We start from the raw sequence: 16918 nt of genomic DNA on the forward strand, positions 1-16918 counted from the left end.
CAGAGGGAGGCTGGAGGTCCGGAGATGGCCCGGAGCGGGGCCGGCCCCACGGCCTCCTGCTGCGCGGCGCACGTGTCCACCGTGTCCGTTTCTGGGCTGTTCTCTGACCACTGCGGGCTTCCCAGGGAGGGTGCTCTTTTCCGTGTGGAATTCGTGTTTAGCGAGAGGGTCTCCAAAGGACGTCGGGTGTCGGTGTCTTACTGCTCACGGAGCTTGCTGTGTATCTCTTTAGTTCTAGCCACACGGACTCGGGGACTCCTGTGCAGCGGGTTTGCCCCCACCACACCCTGGATTTGGCCGGCAGGAGCTGCCCCTGCGCCCCGCTCAGAGTCCCCACCTCTCTGCAGGCACCTCCTTGCTCTGTGGCTCAGCGTGTCTGGGCCCCCCTTGCTCCGAGGCCCTCTGGCGGAAGAGCTGGGGGCTGTGGCCCTCTGTGCCAGGCCCGCTCCCCATTGCTGCTCTGACATCTGTCTGGGCTGCGGTGTCTGCCCGCACCGCCCTCCCCTCCACTCCCACCCACCCCTTCACCGCCTGCCCGCCCCCTCCCCCAGCAGGTTCTGACATCCTGCACTTGGCCCTTAGGTACCAACAGCCCCCTCCCCGACCCATCCTCAGGCCAGGGATCAGACCCAAGCCACAGCTGCAACCTGCGCTGCAGCGGCAACACCAGACCCTTTAATCCACTGCGCCGGGACGTGGCGGTGCGGCAGAGGCTCAAACCTTCGTCCTAGCGCTGCAGAGGCGCTGCCAATCACATTGTGCCGTAGCTGGAACACCATACTCCATTTTTCAAAGTTCTGTAGACTTGACAAATAGGCTAGTACACATTCATGGTAGAAATTTCAGGAACCATAGGGTGGTGTGCAGGGCGTGGCTCGGTTCTCTGGAACCAGCCTTCCTAGTGAGCCGTGCCCCTGGCAGAGAGCCTGGGTACCTGCCTGAGGTGCACACCTGCTGTTCGCAGGCCTCCATCTGAACAGCCGCGGCACTCGAGCGGTTCTGCTCCCGGCCCGTCTCCCTGGACAGTTCGTCCGAGAGGTCTTCTCGTTTTAGCGCACAGAGAGCAGCTCCGTCTGACTGCTCCAGTGTCCCTGGTGTGCCAGAGCTTGGCGGCCTGCCCTGTCCTGTCGATTTGGGGTGTGTTTAATCATTCGCAGTAGAAGCGTTACTGTAACAAACATGGTTCCGTGGACGTGGCCTTGCACCTGCGAAATGCACGCTTTTGGAGGAGGGGCTTGAAGAGAACGGCGTGGACGTGGAAGCTTGGAACGTGGGCAGCCTGCACAGAGGCGCCGGCTCCTCCCGCTGGCCCCACGCTGCGGCTGTCAGAGCCAGCTCTGCCCCTTGCGTGGGCAGAACAGTGGACTCTCAGTGCCATTCCGGTTTGCATCTCTCAAAGCGTGAGCGCCGTGACCCGCTTTTGTGTGTTCAGACGTCATGTAGGTTCCTCCGTTTTTGTGAACAGCTTGCCCTTTTCCCCATTTTTCTATTCAGCTGCAGTTTGGCCTCTTCTGGAGAAATCGGCCCTTTGTCTGTGCTGTGAGCTGCAAAAGCGTTTCCCTGTTTGTCTTTGAAGATGTGTTTGACTTCACAGTGTTTGTTTCTGTGCAGGCGACTTCAGTTCTGCGTTGTTCCATCACTGCGGTGGCTTTTAGCTGCTGGAGGGACCAAACCGGCCTTTTCCCCACTCGGCACATAAAGTGGTTTTGTCTCACTGCAGCCCTTAGGTGAGGAGATGTATCCTGTTTAGATGCGTTGTTCATCTGGAAATGGTGGTGTGAGATAAGGGTGCAGCCTAGTTTTTCCAGATGGATGCCCAGCAATATTTTTTGAATGAGCCGTTTTCCGCCCGCTGAGTGACCTGAAGTTGCCGGGCCGGACACCCCGCCAGTCATGTATATCAGGGTCTGTGTCTTCACTTCTGACTCCGTTCCGCTGACTGGCCTGTGTCGACATGCGCCAGTGCCAAACCTCGTGGTCACTGTGGTCTTTCAACAGCTTGCATGTCTGATACGCTAGGCCTCTCTTACTTTTCTCTTTCAGAGCTTTCTTGGCAGTTCTGGGATTTAAAAGACGGCCGACTGTAGAATCAGCCTGCCAGGCCCTCCGAGGCCCCGCTGGTGCCTCTCGGGCTGCGTGGAGTCTGGGTTAACGAGGACGATGAGTGCGTCTGCGGGCGCCTCTCTCCGGGAAGGTGGCTGCCGTTTCCCTCTTCCTCTGCTCGCTCGCTCTCTCGCTCTCTCGTCAGTGTTTTAGAATTCTCTCCATACAGCTTTCTCTTGGTGTAAGTTTATTCCAAGATACTTCTGCTTTTTATGGTTTTATTTTTCCCGCTATAGTTGACTTAGAGTATTTCAGCTTTTCCACTGCTGTCACACATGTGGTTGGTTTCTTCCTTTTCGTCCTGAAAACCGTGGGTAATCGTGTATGCGAAGGCCGCTAGTATCTGGGTAGTCTTCCCCCGTCACCTAGCTTGATTTCATCTTTTTTACAACAGCTCTCTGATTGCCGGCCTTGGGTTTTCCGAGTATGTTTTCCCCTCTGCCAGCAGTGGCGTCTCACGTCCTGTTTCCAGTTCTCACCTCCGTTCCTTTCTGGTTCGAGGTTGGCATCACTCAGGGCAGAGTGTCCCGCTGGGGCGGCCGCTGTGTCTTGCTAGAGGTTAGGGAATCGCATGCCTCTCTTCCTGTTTCACCAAGGATCGAGCTTTCCGCACCACACGGCAGGCCCCTGTGGCCAGTGAGTCCACACACCCAGTGTTCTGTGACAACCCACGTGGGACAAGAATCTGAGAAAGGAATGGATGTGCGCGTGCGTAACTGAATCACATTATTTTATGGCAGAATTCCTCACAACGCTGTAAATCGATACAACTGAAAAATGAAAAAAATGGCAGTTCCCATCGTTGTTCAGCTGGTTACAAACTCGACTAGTATCCTTGAGGATGCAGGTTCGACCCCTGGCCTCGCTTAGGGGGTTAAGGATCTGGTGTGGCTGTGGCTGTGGCGCAGGCCGGCAGCTACAGCTCCTATTTGACCTCTAGCCTGGGAACCTCCCTATGCTGTGGGTGTGGCCCTTAAAAAAAAAGAAAATAGATGCTCCAGAGTTTTCTTGTGGCACAGTGGGTTAAGGATCTGGGGTTGTCACTGCGGCAGCTCGGGTCACTGCTGTGGCAAGGGTTTGATCCCAGGCCCAGAAACTCCCACATGCCGTGGGTGCTGCAAATAAAATATCAAAGAAAAAAAGGAATTGAATTTGATCAGATGCCTTCTCAGCATCTCGGCATTCCCAGATTTTGGGAATAACCATGGGATCTTTTTTCTGCAGGCCTATTAATAACATATGATGATAAACAGCCCAATACCATACTGAATTATCCTCTCTTTTTGAATAATTTGACTGGGTTAGGGTGTGTCACTCATTCTGTTTTCCCAAGATTACGTTCGCTGATATTTTGCTTAGGATGTTTTCACTGATATCCAGAAGAACGAATTTTTCTATTAGGGTGTAGGGGGTTGTTTGGAGTTTGGGGGTTCTTTTCCATAAATAAATGTAAAGGACAACCCCCATATCAGTGTCACCTTGGATTTTACTTTAAATGACTTTGGAAATGTCTGTTCCTACATGGTTTGTGAGAACGACTGTTTGTGATAGTTTTGTGGGGGTTAATTATGTATTAACAGCAAAGTGATACACAGCAAAAAGTTCCTTTTGTTACCTGAACATAGGATAGTAATCAATTTAGAAAACTTTAGTAGCTTGTTCTAATTCAGGGACTTAGGAGTTCCCATCATGCGCAGTGGTTAATGAATCCGACTAGGAACCATGAGGTTGCGGGTTCGATCCCTGCCCTTGTTCGGTGGGTTAACGATCCGGCGTTGCCATGAACAGCTCGGATCCCGCGTTGCTGTGGCTCTGGCGTAGGCTGGCAGCTATAGCTCTGATTAGACCCCTAGCCTGGGAACCTCCATATGCTGCAGGAAGTGGCCCTAGAAAAGGCAAAAAGACAAAAAATAAATAAATGAATAATTCAGGGACTTAGATATCGTGTGTGTGCTCACTCGGGTCTGTGTACACGTACCGGACGTGGGCGTGTCTGTTCCTGTGGGGCTGGGACGTCGTGTGTGCTCGTGTCCATACGTGTATAGTATGTAGGTGTGTATCTCTGCAGATGCACACGGAGTTGAACGTGTGTCTGTGCCCAGACCGAGGGCTCCGCCCCAGGCGTTGGACGCTGCGGTGGCCGTGGCCGCGGACATGCCTCTGTGTGGCGCACTCGCTCTGGTTGGCGTCCCTCAGTCCCCGGCAGGCCTCCTGGACCCTGTGGGTGGAGGGCTTGGCCAGCTGGTGGGTGGGCTCCGTGGGGCTGTTGAGCTTCCCACCTGACTGCACACAGGGGCCGGGCAGTTGACGGGGGGCTGCGGGTAGCAGGCAGTGGTGGCACCAGCCTGGGGGGTGGGGTGGCTAAGAAACAGCTCCAGCCTCAGATTCATGCTCGGGCCGAAGCGCACCGTTCAATGACCGCATCCCGTGATGGCTGGTGGAGTCACGGGCACGAGGGACGTGACAGATGGCGCCTTGGCAGGTTCTGAAGGCGGGGGTGCAGGCCAGCTGCAGGGGGCCCTGGGGGCATCCTGCCTGGGGAGCCTTCCCGCCCCCACCCACCTCCAGGCCTAGAGCGAGGGGGCTGCCTGTGGGCCTGGGGTTGGGGGGGCAGCGACAGGACGGCGCAGGGCATTGATGCAGCCCAGGGGGCGTGGGATGCTCCACCGTCTGGGCACGTCCCCACCGCTGACCAGTCCCAGGCCGTTTGGGGCGCTGCGTTTGGACGTGGGAGCTGTGGCGCTGGCCTCTCTGTCCCGCCAGCTGCTCGCCGTGGTGTCATTTCTGGGTGCCTCCTTGTTGGGCCCGAGGGCGGCTGTTACTCCGCAAACGACGGTACGCGGCCTCTCCTCGAGGTCCCTGAGGGGGGCCCTGCTGCTCCAGCTTTGCCTCTCCCCATTTCAGTGGCAAAAATGACGTGCGCGCTTCTGGTGAAAGATGCAGCTGTTAAAAACTGAGAAGTTCACGGCTGCAGCGACGCTGACCGGCCTCACCGCCTGGCCCGCCTGGACCGGGCGCGGCCTCCGGGCTGAGAGGCGGGCGGGGGGCTCGTGAAGCCGAATCGGATGGCCTAACTGCCTAGAGACGGAACCCTCTTTTTCTTGACTAAACTGTAGTCCTGGACTTTGCACAGAGTTCTCGTGCTTCTGAAGGGTGCGCGGGGCTCCCGCTGTGGTGCACGGGACCCGCAGCGTCTCGGGAGCCCTGGGACACAGGTTCGATCCCCAGCCCGGCACAGTGGGTCAAGGATCTGGTGTTGCTGCCGCTTCGGCTTAGGTCTTGACCGCAGCCCAGATCTGGTCCCTGGCCCGGCCTAAAGGAAGAAAAAGGGTGGGGCGTCGTTTTTAACTGTGGGCGCACCGTTCTCTGTTTTAGCAACTCTGCTGCGTCTGTCCTTGCGTTTTCTGCTCAACCCTGTGCGGCTGTTTCAGATCATCCGTCAGAGGAGGTGCCAGAGCAGAGCTGCTGGGAAGGGTGCGTGTGCACCTGTGAGCCCTGCCCCTGCCCGAGAGGTTTCAGGCTCCCCCAGGAGGCCCCCTGCCACGTCCTCCCAGCAGTGGGACGACAGCCCCGCCACTCACAGTGCCAGCGCCATCCCCTCCCCGCCCCCCCCCGAACATCACAACCCTTTTGATGGGTAAAACGACGCCCGCCTGTTTAAGCTGTCCTGCTGTCAGAGGCTTTTTTATGTGCCCAGTAGCTTTTGTATGTCTTCGCCCAATTCACGTGCGCAGTGTGAGACAGAAATCATAGTTTTCCATGTGCTACTAGATGGTAACTTGGCTCAAATGTTTCTCCTCGGGAGGTTTTCGTTCTGCTTCATCCGATCCGTCGGTTTCCCTTTGTGCTGTGCTCAGGGAGGCCGTAGAAGTGCTCTCCTCCGCTCTGTCTTTCTGCCGCTGGAGTTAGTGCGAGCCAGGGAGCCACCTCATTTTCCTTCTAAACGGAGAGCTGAGCACCCCGCCCTGCTGACCAGCACGCCGAAGGCGCCCAGAGGTTAGGCGGTTCCTCGGGGCCCTGGGTCCTCTGCAGACGTGGACCGGGAGACTCCACCGTCAGACTCCTTTGATAAAATGTTTACTGAACCCAAGTGCTTCCAAAGAACCATGCCCCAAGACACAGGGGATATGGCATCGCGGCGACGCTAAGCTTTATTTTGGCGTCCGTTTCTGAGCACGAGGAGCCTCGGGCTCATTGACTCACTTTGTGACAGTTTGTGAGCTTTACTAGAAGGGAAAGTGAAGCAAGAAATTAGATGTAGTAACGTCCCAGGGCATTCCCATCGTGGCTCAGCAAACCCGACTGGTGTCAGTGAGAACGCGGGTTCCATCCCCGGCCCTCGCCCAGTGGGCTCAGGATCCTGTGTAGCCGTGAGCGGTGGCGGAGGCCGGCCGCCGCAGCTCCGATTCAGACGCTGGCCTGGGAACGTCCACATGCCGTGGGTGCAGCCCTAAAAAGCCATGTATTTGTAATAGTTTCACATGCAGGAGGTGACTTTATACCACAGAGCTTGTAAATCTTCCTTGTTTAAGGTCTTTTAATCCTCCTCACGCTTTTTCTCACCTGTCCCATCTCAGCCTAAATGCACCGGGCAGACGCTGCTGACGCAAGTGTGGAAGCGTTTGAATCTGATAGAATGTGACTACTTTGGCTTGGAGTTTCAGACCCTCCAGTCCCGCTGGGTATGTACCCTGATCTGCTGTCGGGGGCTGGGCCCCGGGAGTGCTGCGGCGGGGGGACCCCGAGGCCCTGCAGGAGTGATGCAGGCGGGGGGACCCCGAGGCCCTGCAGGAGTGCTGCGGCGGGGGTCCCCGAGGCCCTGCAGGAGTGATGCAGGCGGGGGTCCCCGAGGCCCTGCAGGAGTGATGCAGGCGGGGGTCCCCGAGGCCCTGCAGGAGTGCTGCGGCGGGGGGGGACCCCGAGGCCCTGCAGGAGTGCTGCGGCGGGGGGGGTCCCCGAGGCCCTGCAGGAGTGATGCGGCGGGGGTCCCCGAGGCCCTGCAGGAGTGATGCGGCGGGGGGGGGTCCCCGAGGCCCTGCAGGAGTGATGCAGGCAGGGCGCTCTGCCAGGGGCAGGTCGTTGTCATCACGGCTGTGCTGCTGAGGCGTTTTACCAGCGGCTGTGGGAGCTGCATTCCCTTGTCTAAGCCTGAGTTTGCATTCTCCTACCTTCTAGCCCCCCAGTGTGTGCCGAGGAGACCCTCTCTTCCTAGGCTGTGAGAGCAACCGGCAGCGCCTCCTATGCCATCATTTCAGGAGTGCATTTTGAGCAAACTACCGCCTCTTACCTAAGAGATGAGCCTTGAAAGCGTGGAGCCTTAATATCTATGGGTGGAACTGTTTTAAAGAAACCAGGTCAGGGAGTTCTTGTTGTGGTTCAGCGGGTTAAGAACCTGACTCGTATCCACAAGGATGCAGGTTCCATCCCTGACCCCGTTCAGTGGGCTAAGGATCCGGCGTTGCTGTGAGCTGTGGTGTAGGCCACAGACTCGGCTTGGGTCCCGCATTGCTGTGGCTGTGGTGTAACAGGCAGCTGCAACTCTGATTCCACCCCTAGCCTGGGAACTTCCATATGCCACAGGTGCTGCCCTAAAAAGACAAAAAAAAAAAAAAAGAGAGAGAGAGAAAAGAAAAAGAAAAAAAGAAAAAAGAAAGAAAGAGAAATCCTGCAATTTGGAGTAAAAATTATATCATTTCACCGAGTCTTCATTTTATCAATTACAAAATAAAATGTTATTTCAAAAGGGGGGGGAGCGTTCCCGCTGTGGCACAGCAGAAAACAAACCCAGCTAGTATCTATGAGGACGTAGGTTTGATCCCTGTCCCTGCTTAGTGGATTAAGGATCTCACGTTGCCATAAGCTGTGGTGTAGGTCACAGATGCAGCTCGGATCCCGCATGGCTATGGCTGTGGTATAGGCGGGCAGCTACAGCTCCAATTCGACCCTCAGCCTGGGAACGTCCATATGCCGCATGCGGAGCCTGAAAAAGGCTAAGGAGGGAGAGGGAGGAGGAGGAACCAGAAGCACCCATGAGCACAAAGCTCAGGTTAGAGCTCTGTCCCCTCCTGGCCTGTGGTCCCGCTCCTCAGCCTGGGTTGGCAAAGGCAGCCGTGCCAGAGACTCGTTTGGCCTCGAAGGACACCCTCCCCCCAACGCACAAGCCTCGGGGTCCATTCTGGGCAGAGCAGCAGTGGGTGTGGACTGGGCTTCAGCGCGATGGCTTCCTGACGTGCCCCCCCCCTCCGCCCGCCCCCTCCCAGAGCCACTGGCCTGTCCCCTCAGCTGGTTTCCTGGGGTTCGACGGGAGGCTGAAACCGTCCTGCCTCAAGTCCCTCTACCTTAATTATAAATAGTTCTGTGTTTTGTAATGTACTTATTAAACAATGAAGCGAATTAGTGGATTTGATATCTTTTCTTAAATCCTCTGTAGGTTTGGCTTGAACCCGTGAAGCCTATCGTTAGGCAAGTACGAAGTAAGTCCTTTTTTACTCTTTAAGAGGTTCCTTTACCATGCCCTGTTCTGTTTTGTTCCTTTTTTGTTCCTTTTCCTTTTTAGGGCCACACCTGCAGCACACGGAGGTTCCCAGGCTAGGGGTCTAATCGGAGCTACAGCTGCCAGCCTCCACCACAGCCCCAGCAACACCAGATCCAAGCTGTGTCTGCGACCTTCACCACAGCTCACGGCAATGCCAGATCCTGAACCCACTGAGCGAGGCCAGGGGTCGAACCCGCAACCTCATGGTTCCCAGTCCAACTCGTTTCCGCTGCGCCACGACGGGAGCGCCATGCGGTGCTCTGCTCTGGGCGTCCGGGCTCGAGGCACGTTCAGATGGCCATTGTCACTCCGGCAGCAGTGGCAGGATCGCCAGCAGGTGACCTGGAAGCCCCTTTGCTGCTTCGTGTCAAACTGCAGGGAACAGAAGCGAGCACCGGTCTCACTCGGCTCGGCCCGCCGCGGCTGCCGCACATTTGGGACAACGAAGAGGTTCTGCTCCGTGTCGCTTGAATTCGTGGCCAGTGTGCACTCTTGAGTGTGCAGTTTCTGCAGGACGAAAAGGCGTGAAATAGGCAGTCGCTCGCTAGGGGAATTCATGTGTGACTTTTGGGGGTGGGTCGAGGAGGAGGAGGTGAGGCAGGAACCTCTGTTCACCGAGAAGCCCAGGGCTTCTCAGCGCCTCAGATTTTACCCATGCACTTCTTTCTTTCTTCTGGTGAGAATTCCATGGCTAGGTTTTTATAAAACGGCAGTGAAATGAAATTCGCAGGCGAGCTAATATTTTATGCCTTTTCTTGACAGTAATCAGGCTGCTCTAGTTCAGTGTGAGTAAGGATAACATTTTTCTTTCACTAAAGTGTGTAAGAATTTCAAAAATAATTTGGTTTGGGGGAGTTCCTCGGTGGCTCAGAGGGTTAAGGATCCAGCATCGTCACTGCTGTGACGCAGGTTCAATCCCTGGCCCAGGAACTTTCGCATACCTTGGGCACAGCAAAAAAAAAAAAAAAAAAATGGATTTTTAAGTTATTACTGCTACAAATAGTAGAAACACCTTAACTTTTTTAATCCTAAAATATAAGTAGGAATATATTTTAAGATTTTATTGTACAGTTTCCTACTTGTTTTTAGGGTCTATTTTGGTAATTTCTGCTTAATGAGAGAGTTTTAAAATTTTTCTTTGGTACATGTGACTGGTTCTTAGGACTCATAACTTCATGCCTAGGAAGTTTCTTACTGCCTCTTACTTGAAAAGATTTGCTTAACAGTCCGTTTGAAAGCACTCAGCAGATGAGTATCCATGAGGATGTGAGTTCAATCCCTGGCCCTGCTCACTGGGTTCAGGATCTGGTGTGGCCGCAAGCCATGGTGTAGGTTGCAGGTGCAGCTCAGATCTGGCATTGCTGTGACTGTGGTATCAGCCTGCAGCTGCGGCTGCAGTTTGGTGCCCAGCCCAGGAACTTCCATATGCCGTGTGTGCAGCCATAGAAAGAAAGAAAAAAAAAGTGTTGAGGGAGTTCCCATCGTGGCACATCGGAAACAAATCCGACTGGGAGCCATGAGGGTGCGGGTTCGATCCTTGGCCTCGCTCAGCGGGTGAAGGATCTGGCGTTACCGTGAGCTGTCGCAGACGCAGCTCGGATCCTGCATTGCTGTGGCTGTGGTGTAGGCCGGCGGCTACAGCTCCGATTGGACCCTTAGCCTGGGAACCTCCATATGCCGCGGGTATGGCCCTAAAAAGCAAAAAAAAAAAAAGCGTTGCGGGAAAGCCCTGCCGAGTCGCACCGCGACAGGCGCATCGTGCAGAAAGCCGGCAGACCTGGAGGAGGACCTCGCTTGCGGAGTTTCCAATTTTTCTTTCTACAGGGCCCAAGAGCGCTGCGCTCCGCCTGGCGGTGAAGTTCTTCCCACCCGACCCGGGTCAGCTGCAGGAAGAACACACACGGTAAAGAGCTGCCTCCCCGCCTCTGGGTGCTCGGAGGCCTTCATCCGAACCAGCCTAATGTCCACGCGAAGCTATAAGCAACGTGTCGCAATTAAAAGAAGCATTTTTGCAGTTGCCTCTTGTTCAGACGCAAATGCAGATAGGCTTTGGAAGAAAGGTTCCGTGCCAACCTGAGAATTAAAGGTGGGACGCCTCATTCTTTCTCATCTTCTTTCCATCCTGGCCTGGCCCGGGAGATTGGCTGTAGTTCCCTGGGCGACGCAGGAGGACGGAAGGTCCTCCTCTATTTATGGAAATCCGCACGTTGGCACAGTTCCCTCGGGGCTCGGTGGTTCGGGATCCAGCACTGTCACGGCTGTGGTTCTGGTTACAGCTGTGGTGCAGGTCCCACCCCTGGCCTGGGACTTCCCTTCCAGCAGTCTGAGAACGCGGGGCGTGTCCCTCCGGTGAATTCAGGTGGCGTGCGAGTACACCCAGCGTCTGTGGAGGGATCCTGGTTTTACGAAGCAGCGTCAGCTCTGTATCCAGAACTGAAAGTGGATTCTTTTAACCCACACGTCCGTAGCAGGCCGTGGGTGTCGTTCTGCATTGGTGCACACGTCTGTGGCCTGATTCCTCGGCTAGTCCCATAGGAATGCATGTATTAATGCACAGCTGGATCACTCCCAGTGTTTCTCTGTTACGGAGCTGTAAGTAGATGCCCTTGTCCACACAGCGGGGTGAAGCCTGGACGTATCGGTGTGAGAAGGGTTCACAGAACTGGGACGGCTTCAGCTAAAGGGTGTGCTCGTTTGCGTTTCGGGAGAGGCCTGGGGGAGTTCCCTGGTGCTCCAGCAGTTAGGACCCTCGCCAGCGCTTTTACTGCAACAGCCCGGGTTCAGCCCCTGGTCTGGGACCTGAGAACCCACCTCCAGCCCCTTGGGTCAAAGTAGATAAGTGAATAAGAAATGAATTTAAAGAGCGAGAGGACGGTAGCACCAACAGCTCACACCGGAGCGTGCATCCAGCGAGTCGCTGAAGCTGTCTTGTCACATGGTGCTTCTGGAGCGCGGGTGCTCGGTGGGCAGTTGTTGGTGGAGCAAACACACACACAAACGTTGTCAATCCCTCTCTGTTACCTTCTCACCGGTGCTGTCACCCGCCCCCATTTCTCGGAGCCCAGCCAGGAGCAGAGGCTGCCAGCCACCTTGACAGGCCGTGGCCGCGTCTTCCCCAGCGCTTCCTGCACTTGCCCATAGCCGCGAGTGCGATCTCTTGTGTGCCACAGACGTGCCTGAGTCGAGAGCGCCCTGGAGCTGGGGGCGTGGTGTGCGTGTGCCCGGTGGTGTGCCCGGGCCGACTCGGGCAGTCCGTGTGGCGCGGCGGCCTGACCTCTGCGCCTGGCCCCCCTCTAGGTACCTGTTCGCCCTGCAGCTTAAGCGAGACCTGCTGGAGGAGCGGCTGACCTGCACGGACGCCACGGCAGCCCTGCTCGCGTCCCACCTCCTGCAGTGTGAGTGCCGACGGGAGGCTGTGTCCGCGGCTTTTCTGTGAGCTTGACCTTGTCTCAAAACAGAGAAAGGGTGTTGGTTTAGGTCGTTGGGCTTTCACCATCCCTGGTTTTTTTAGTTTTTTATTTTATTTTTGTTGTCTTTTTACCTTTTCTAGGGCCGCTCCCGCGGCATATGGAGGTTCCCAGGCTAGGGGTCTAACCGGAGCTGTAGCCGCCAGTCTACACCAGAGCCCCAGCAACGCGGGATCCGACTGCATCTGTGACCTACACCACAGTCTTGGCCACGCCGGATCCTTAACCCACTGAGCAAGGCGAGGGATCGAACCCTCAACCTCATGGTTCCTCGTCGGATTCGTTAACCACTGCGCCACGACGGGAACTCCAACGATCACTTTGAAAGTGTGCGAAATGAAAGAGACACTGAGGGAGTTGCTGATGCGGCTCAGCAGTAATAAAGCCGACTAGGATCCATGAGGGTGCGGCTCCCATCCCCGGCCTCGCTCAGGGGGTTAAGGAGCCGGCGTGGCTGTGGCTGTGGTGCAGGCCGGCAGCTGCCACTCTGATTCAGCCCTGAGCCTGGAAACTTGCATAGGCCTCGAGTGCAGCCGTAAAAATAAAGCAATTTTTGAAGCTTTACTGACGTGCGGTTGCTGCACGGGGTTGCGGTTGCTGCACGGGGTTGCGATCGCCTCTGCTGTTCAGCCCGGTGCCTTAGCTATACGCGTCCCACCTCCGTCTGTCTCAGTCTTGCCCATAAAAGTATTTAAAATACAGTCTCCTCAACAGATACAGTCAGGACATCTTCCTGGTCGCTGTAGTCTTGAGACAACTCTCGGATAAAATATGACTTTTTTTGCTTTTTTTTTTTGAGGGCTGCCCCTGCAGCATATGGAGGCTCCCAGGCTAGGGGTTGAATTGGAGCTGCAGCTGCCGGCCTGCGCCACAGCCACGCAGAATCCCAGCCGCGTCTGCGTCTTTCACTGCAGCTCAGGCAACACTGGATCCCCGACCCACTGAGCAAGGCCAGGGATCGAGCCCGCGTCCTCATGGATGCTGGTCAGATGTGTGTCTGCCGTGCCACGAGGGCCACTCCAAAAGTGATTTTAAACACAGCAAACACGGTAAAGGCGCAGCTCAGTGTGTGTGCCCGGCGTCAGTCATTTCCCTCCAGGACGCAGAAGTTCTCCACGTACCTTCGTGTGCCTCAGTAGCACAGACGTTTGGAAAAGTAAAAGCAACATGTTGGCGATTTAGGGCGTATTTACTACAGACTTAGGGTCACCGTTTCCCCTTTAATTGAACGCTCGCATGGCAGGTGCTCGCAGCTTTTAACTTAAAAGTGAAAAGGAGGAGCTCCCGTCGTGGCGCGGCGGAAACGAGTCCAACTGGGAGCCAGGAGGTTGCGGGTTCGACCCCTGGCCTCGCTCATTGGGTCAAGGATCCGGTGTTGCCGTGGGCTGGGGTGTGGGTCGCAGACGCGGCTCGGATCCCGCGTGGCTGTGGCTCTGGTGCAGGCCGGCAGCTGCAGCTCCGATTCGACCCCTAGCCTGGGAACCTCCATGTGCTGTGAATGTGGCCCTAAAGAGACAAAAAAGAAGACAACCAAACAAAAGAAAATGACCACTGTCCCTGTCTCACCTCAGCGGAAATAGGCGACTACGACGAGACGCTGGACCGGGAGCACCTGCGTGCCCACGAGTACCTGCCTGGGCAGGAGCGTGCCCTCGAGCGGGTCCTGCAGCTGCACCGGCAGCACGTGTGAGTTGGCAATGCTCCCGGGCGGGGAGGGGCAGCTGCCTTGAGGGGGGCCTTTGGGGAGTTTTTCTGGAAGGACGTGAGGGGCCCTAGGGGGTCGAGGAGAGCAGAGAGGCGTGGGCCGGACGGGCTGGTGGCCGACGGGCCTGGGGGCTTGTCTGCTTGAGGCGGGCACGAGGAGAGGGTTCTGGGGGACCAGCCACCCTGTGGGGACCGGCCTGCGAGGTGCAGGTTCATCACGTCCAGAAACGTCCTGTAGGTAACGCTCTAGGCGTCCCCTTCACACCGCCGACGCACTGAGGTCACCTCCCCTGTGCGACCGTGTGCTTTTGCACACGCAGTAGTGCTCCCAGGGCTCTGGGGCCCTCGCAGGCTGGCGCGGGGTGGCGTGGGCTGGCAGGAGGCGCAGACGCGGAAGTTATAGTTCATGGGCTGCAGTGATGGGCAGGCCCACTGTATGGGAGTGGGGTGGGGGCAGCGAGAATGGAGAGGGGGCAGGGGGGGGGGTATGAACGGAGGCCTGTGGGGCCTCACAGCACCTGGTCCCGGCCGTGGGGGGAGCAAAGCATGTCCACACACGTGACTGCATGTTCGTGTTCACGTGCTTGGTGTGTCCGTGTGCAGGGGTGCATGAGCCCACGGGTGTGCATCTGAAGGTGGCTGCTCACACACCCTGGCAGCCAGTCTGGAGGGAGGAGCTTGGCAGCCTGCTTTTCAGGGAGCAGAGGTGGCTCCTGTGGGGAAGCAGGGCCTCACTCTGCCCCAGCCCCACAGCCCCAACCTGCCACCCTCATCTGTCATAGTCGTGAGAAAACTATTGCACATTTTAAATTTTTAAATCATTCTCTGTGTAGTTTTGTTTTGTTTTTGCCATGCCCACAGCATGTGTAAGTTCCTAGGCCAGGGATCCAACCCATGCCCCAGTGACAACGTCAGATCCTTAACTGCTAGGCCAGCAGGGAACTCCTTTGCATAGGTGTTTAAAGGACAATCAGTTAAATTAAGGACAAATAATTCAAGATAAATTTCTTACATAGTTTGTAATTTCCTTCCTTGACCCCGTGGGAACACCCTCGTAGTCACTGATAAGACACTGAAGAAGCGTCTTTCTCGACTCCTGCCGTGTTTCTTTTGGATCTTTGAGATCCCGGAAAAAGGAGCGGAGCTGGTCTCTCCCTTCTTTCAGGAGGCTGGAGCAGAAGACCACAGACTGGGCGGCCTGTCGACAAGACATTTATTTCCCTCAGTTCTGGCCGCAAGTCCGGGTTCGGGGCAGCAGCAGATTTGGGTCTGGTGGGGCGGGCTCGCCTCCTCCCTGTGTCCTCCCACAGGGGAGGTGGGGGCCTTCCGGGCCTCTGCAAGGGCACTGACCTCATCCGTGAGGCCCCCTCCAGATGCCCTCACCTGGGGCTGGGCTTTAGCGTGTGAATTCTTGGGGGGATGAAAAATTCAGTCCATAGCGTTCTGCCCTTGTCCCTTCTCACGTGCAAAATAGGTTCATTTCACCCCACCGCCCGCAGGTCGTAACTCATTCCAGCATCAGCTCTAAACTCTAAGGCCAACAACACAGACAAACAGGAGAATAGACCATGCTCGTGGATTGGAAGGATTAATTTGTTAAAATGGCCATAATTTGCAAGACAGTCTTCAGATTCATCACAATCCCTATGAAAATACCAGTGGCACTTTTCACAGAACTGGAACAAATGATTCTTGTTACATAAATCAACCTGTTCATTGAAGGGTAACAAGGTTTCGGGTGGTGGCCTTCGTGCTGTCCTTCAGCTCCATCTGAGGCAGACGGCAGTGTCGTGGCGGGGGGCACGGGGGGCGGGTGCAGGGCCAGGTTCCTGTTTTCATGCAGGAACCATGGCACCAGATGCCCATGGCCTGTCTCAAGTCTCTTCACCCTTTTCCTAAGAGAGGCACCAAAATGGGTCCCGTATTACCCATGATTCCAACCTTGGTGGGTTGCGAGTCACTGCAAAGTCGGCCCAAGCCCAGACACAGACCAGATCATTCTAAAATGTGCACAAAAGGCCGCAAACAACCAAGACAGTCTTAAGAAAGAAGGTCAGCGTTGGAGGTGCTGCTCTCCCTGACTTCAAACAATCCTACAGAGCTGCAGTCATCAAAACAGTATGGTACTGGGAGTCCCCGTTGTGGCTCAGTGGGTTACAAACCCAACTGGTACCCATGAGGAGGCAGGTTCAATCCCTGGCCTCGCTCAGCTGGTTAAGGATCCAGCGTTGCCGCAATGTGCCGCATTGGTCACAGACGTGGCTTGGATCTGGTGTTGCCGTGGCAGTGGCGTGGCCCTCAGCTGCAGCTCTGATTTGACCCCTAGCCTGGGAACTTCATATGCCACAGCTGAGGCCCTAAAACCAAAAAAAGGAAACCAGAAGACAGTGTGGTCCTGACATAAAAACAGACCCAGATCAGTGGAGCCGGCAGAGAACCCAGAGAGGAGCGCACGTGGTCACTTGACCGGCAGCGAAGGAGGCGGGAGTAGCCAAGGGGGAGAGGCGGCCCTTGGATAAATGGTGTCAGAAAACCGGACCCCTGTCTCCGGCCACACCCGGTGAGCTCAGAACGGATGAAGATGTGAGGCCTGAAACCATGAAACTCCGAGGGGCGTGTAGGCGGTGGGTCCTTCAGCAAGATGGGTGGCCCTCAAGCAACACGGGCTCGGACGGGGCCAGTCCACCTCCACGCAGACCTCCCAGCGGAAGATAGGAGGCGCCGTGTGATCGAGGGGCTGCACGCTCGGATGCGGGGCTGCAGGCGGGCAGGGCTCGAGGCAAGCTGTGCATAGGGGTGGCGCCCCAGCCCCCGAGTTGTTCCAGGGTCTGCTGTGTTTTTTGGGGTATCTCTTCAGGCAAGAGGAACAAAAAGAAATCAGTGGGACCTCATGAAACCAAACCTCCTTGAACAGCAAAGGAAACTGTCAGCAAAGCACACAGCAGCCTACTGAATGGGAGAAAATGTTTGCAAATGATATATTTGATAAGGGCGTAATATCTAAAGTACACAGAGAACTCATACAACTGGACATCAAAAAAAAAAAAAAAAACCCTCAAAAAAATGGGCGGAAGACCTAGAGAAACAGCTTTCTAGAGAAGACGTGCAA

The 16918-nt window shown here is 55.9% G+C and overlaps 1 protein-coding gene across 7 annotated transcripts in view; it reads left to right on the plus strand.

The window, feature by feature from the left end:
* Positions 1 to 16918, plus strand: part of FARP2 (FERM, ARH/RhoGEF and pleckstrin domain protein 2) — an 81224-nt gene that overhangs the window by 24751 nt on the left and 39555 nt on the right. For all 7 annotated transcript variants that reach the window (XM_047774005.1, XM_047774007.1, XM_047774006.1 and 4 more), the window contains exons 3-7: positions 6681 to 6785; positions 8534 to 8576; positions 10463 to 10541; positions 11936 to 12033; positions 13677 to 13791. In XM_047774005.1, the coding sequence (XP_047629961.1) occupies positions 6681 to 6785; positions 8534 to 8576; positions 10463 to 10541; positions 11936 to 12033; positions 13677 to 13791 (440 nt within the window). The remainder of the gene's footprint in view (positions 1 to 6680; positions 6786 to 8533; positions 8577 to 10462; positions 10542 to 11935; positions 12034 to 13676; positions 13792 to 16918) is intronic.

Source organism: Phacochoerus africanus, chromosome 3 (assembly GCF_016906955.1).
Source record: "Phacochoerus africanus isolate WHEZ1 chromosome 3, ROS_Pafr_v1, whole genome shotgun sequence".
Classification (NCBI taxonomy): domain Eukaryota; kingdom Metazoa; phylum Chordata; class Mammalia; order Artiodactyla; family Suidae; genus Phacochoerus; species Phacochoerus africanus.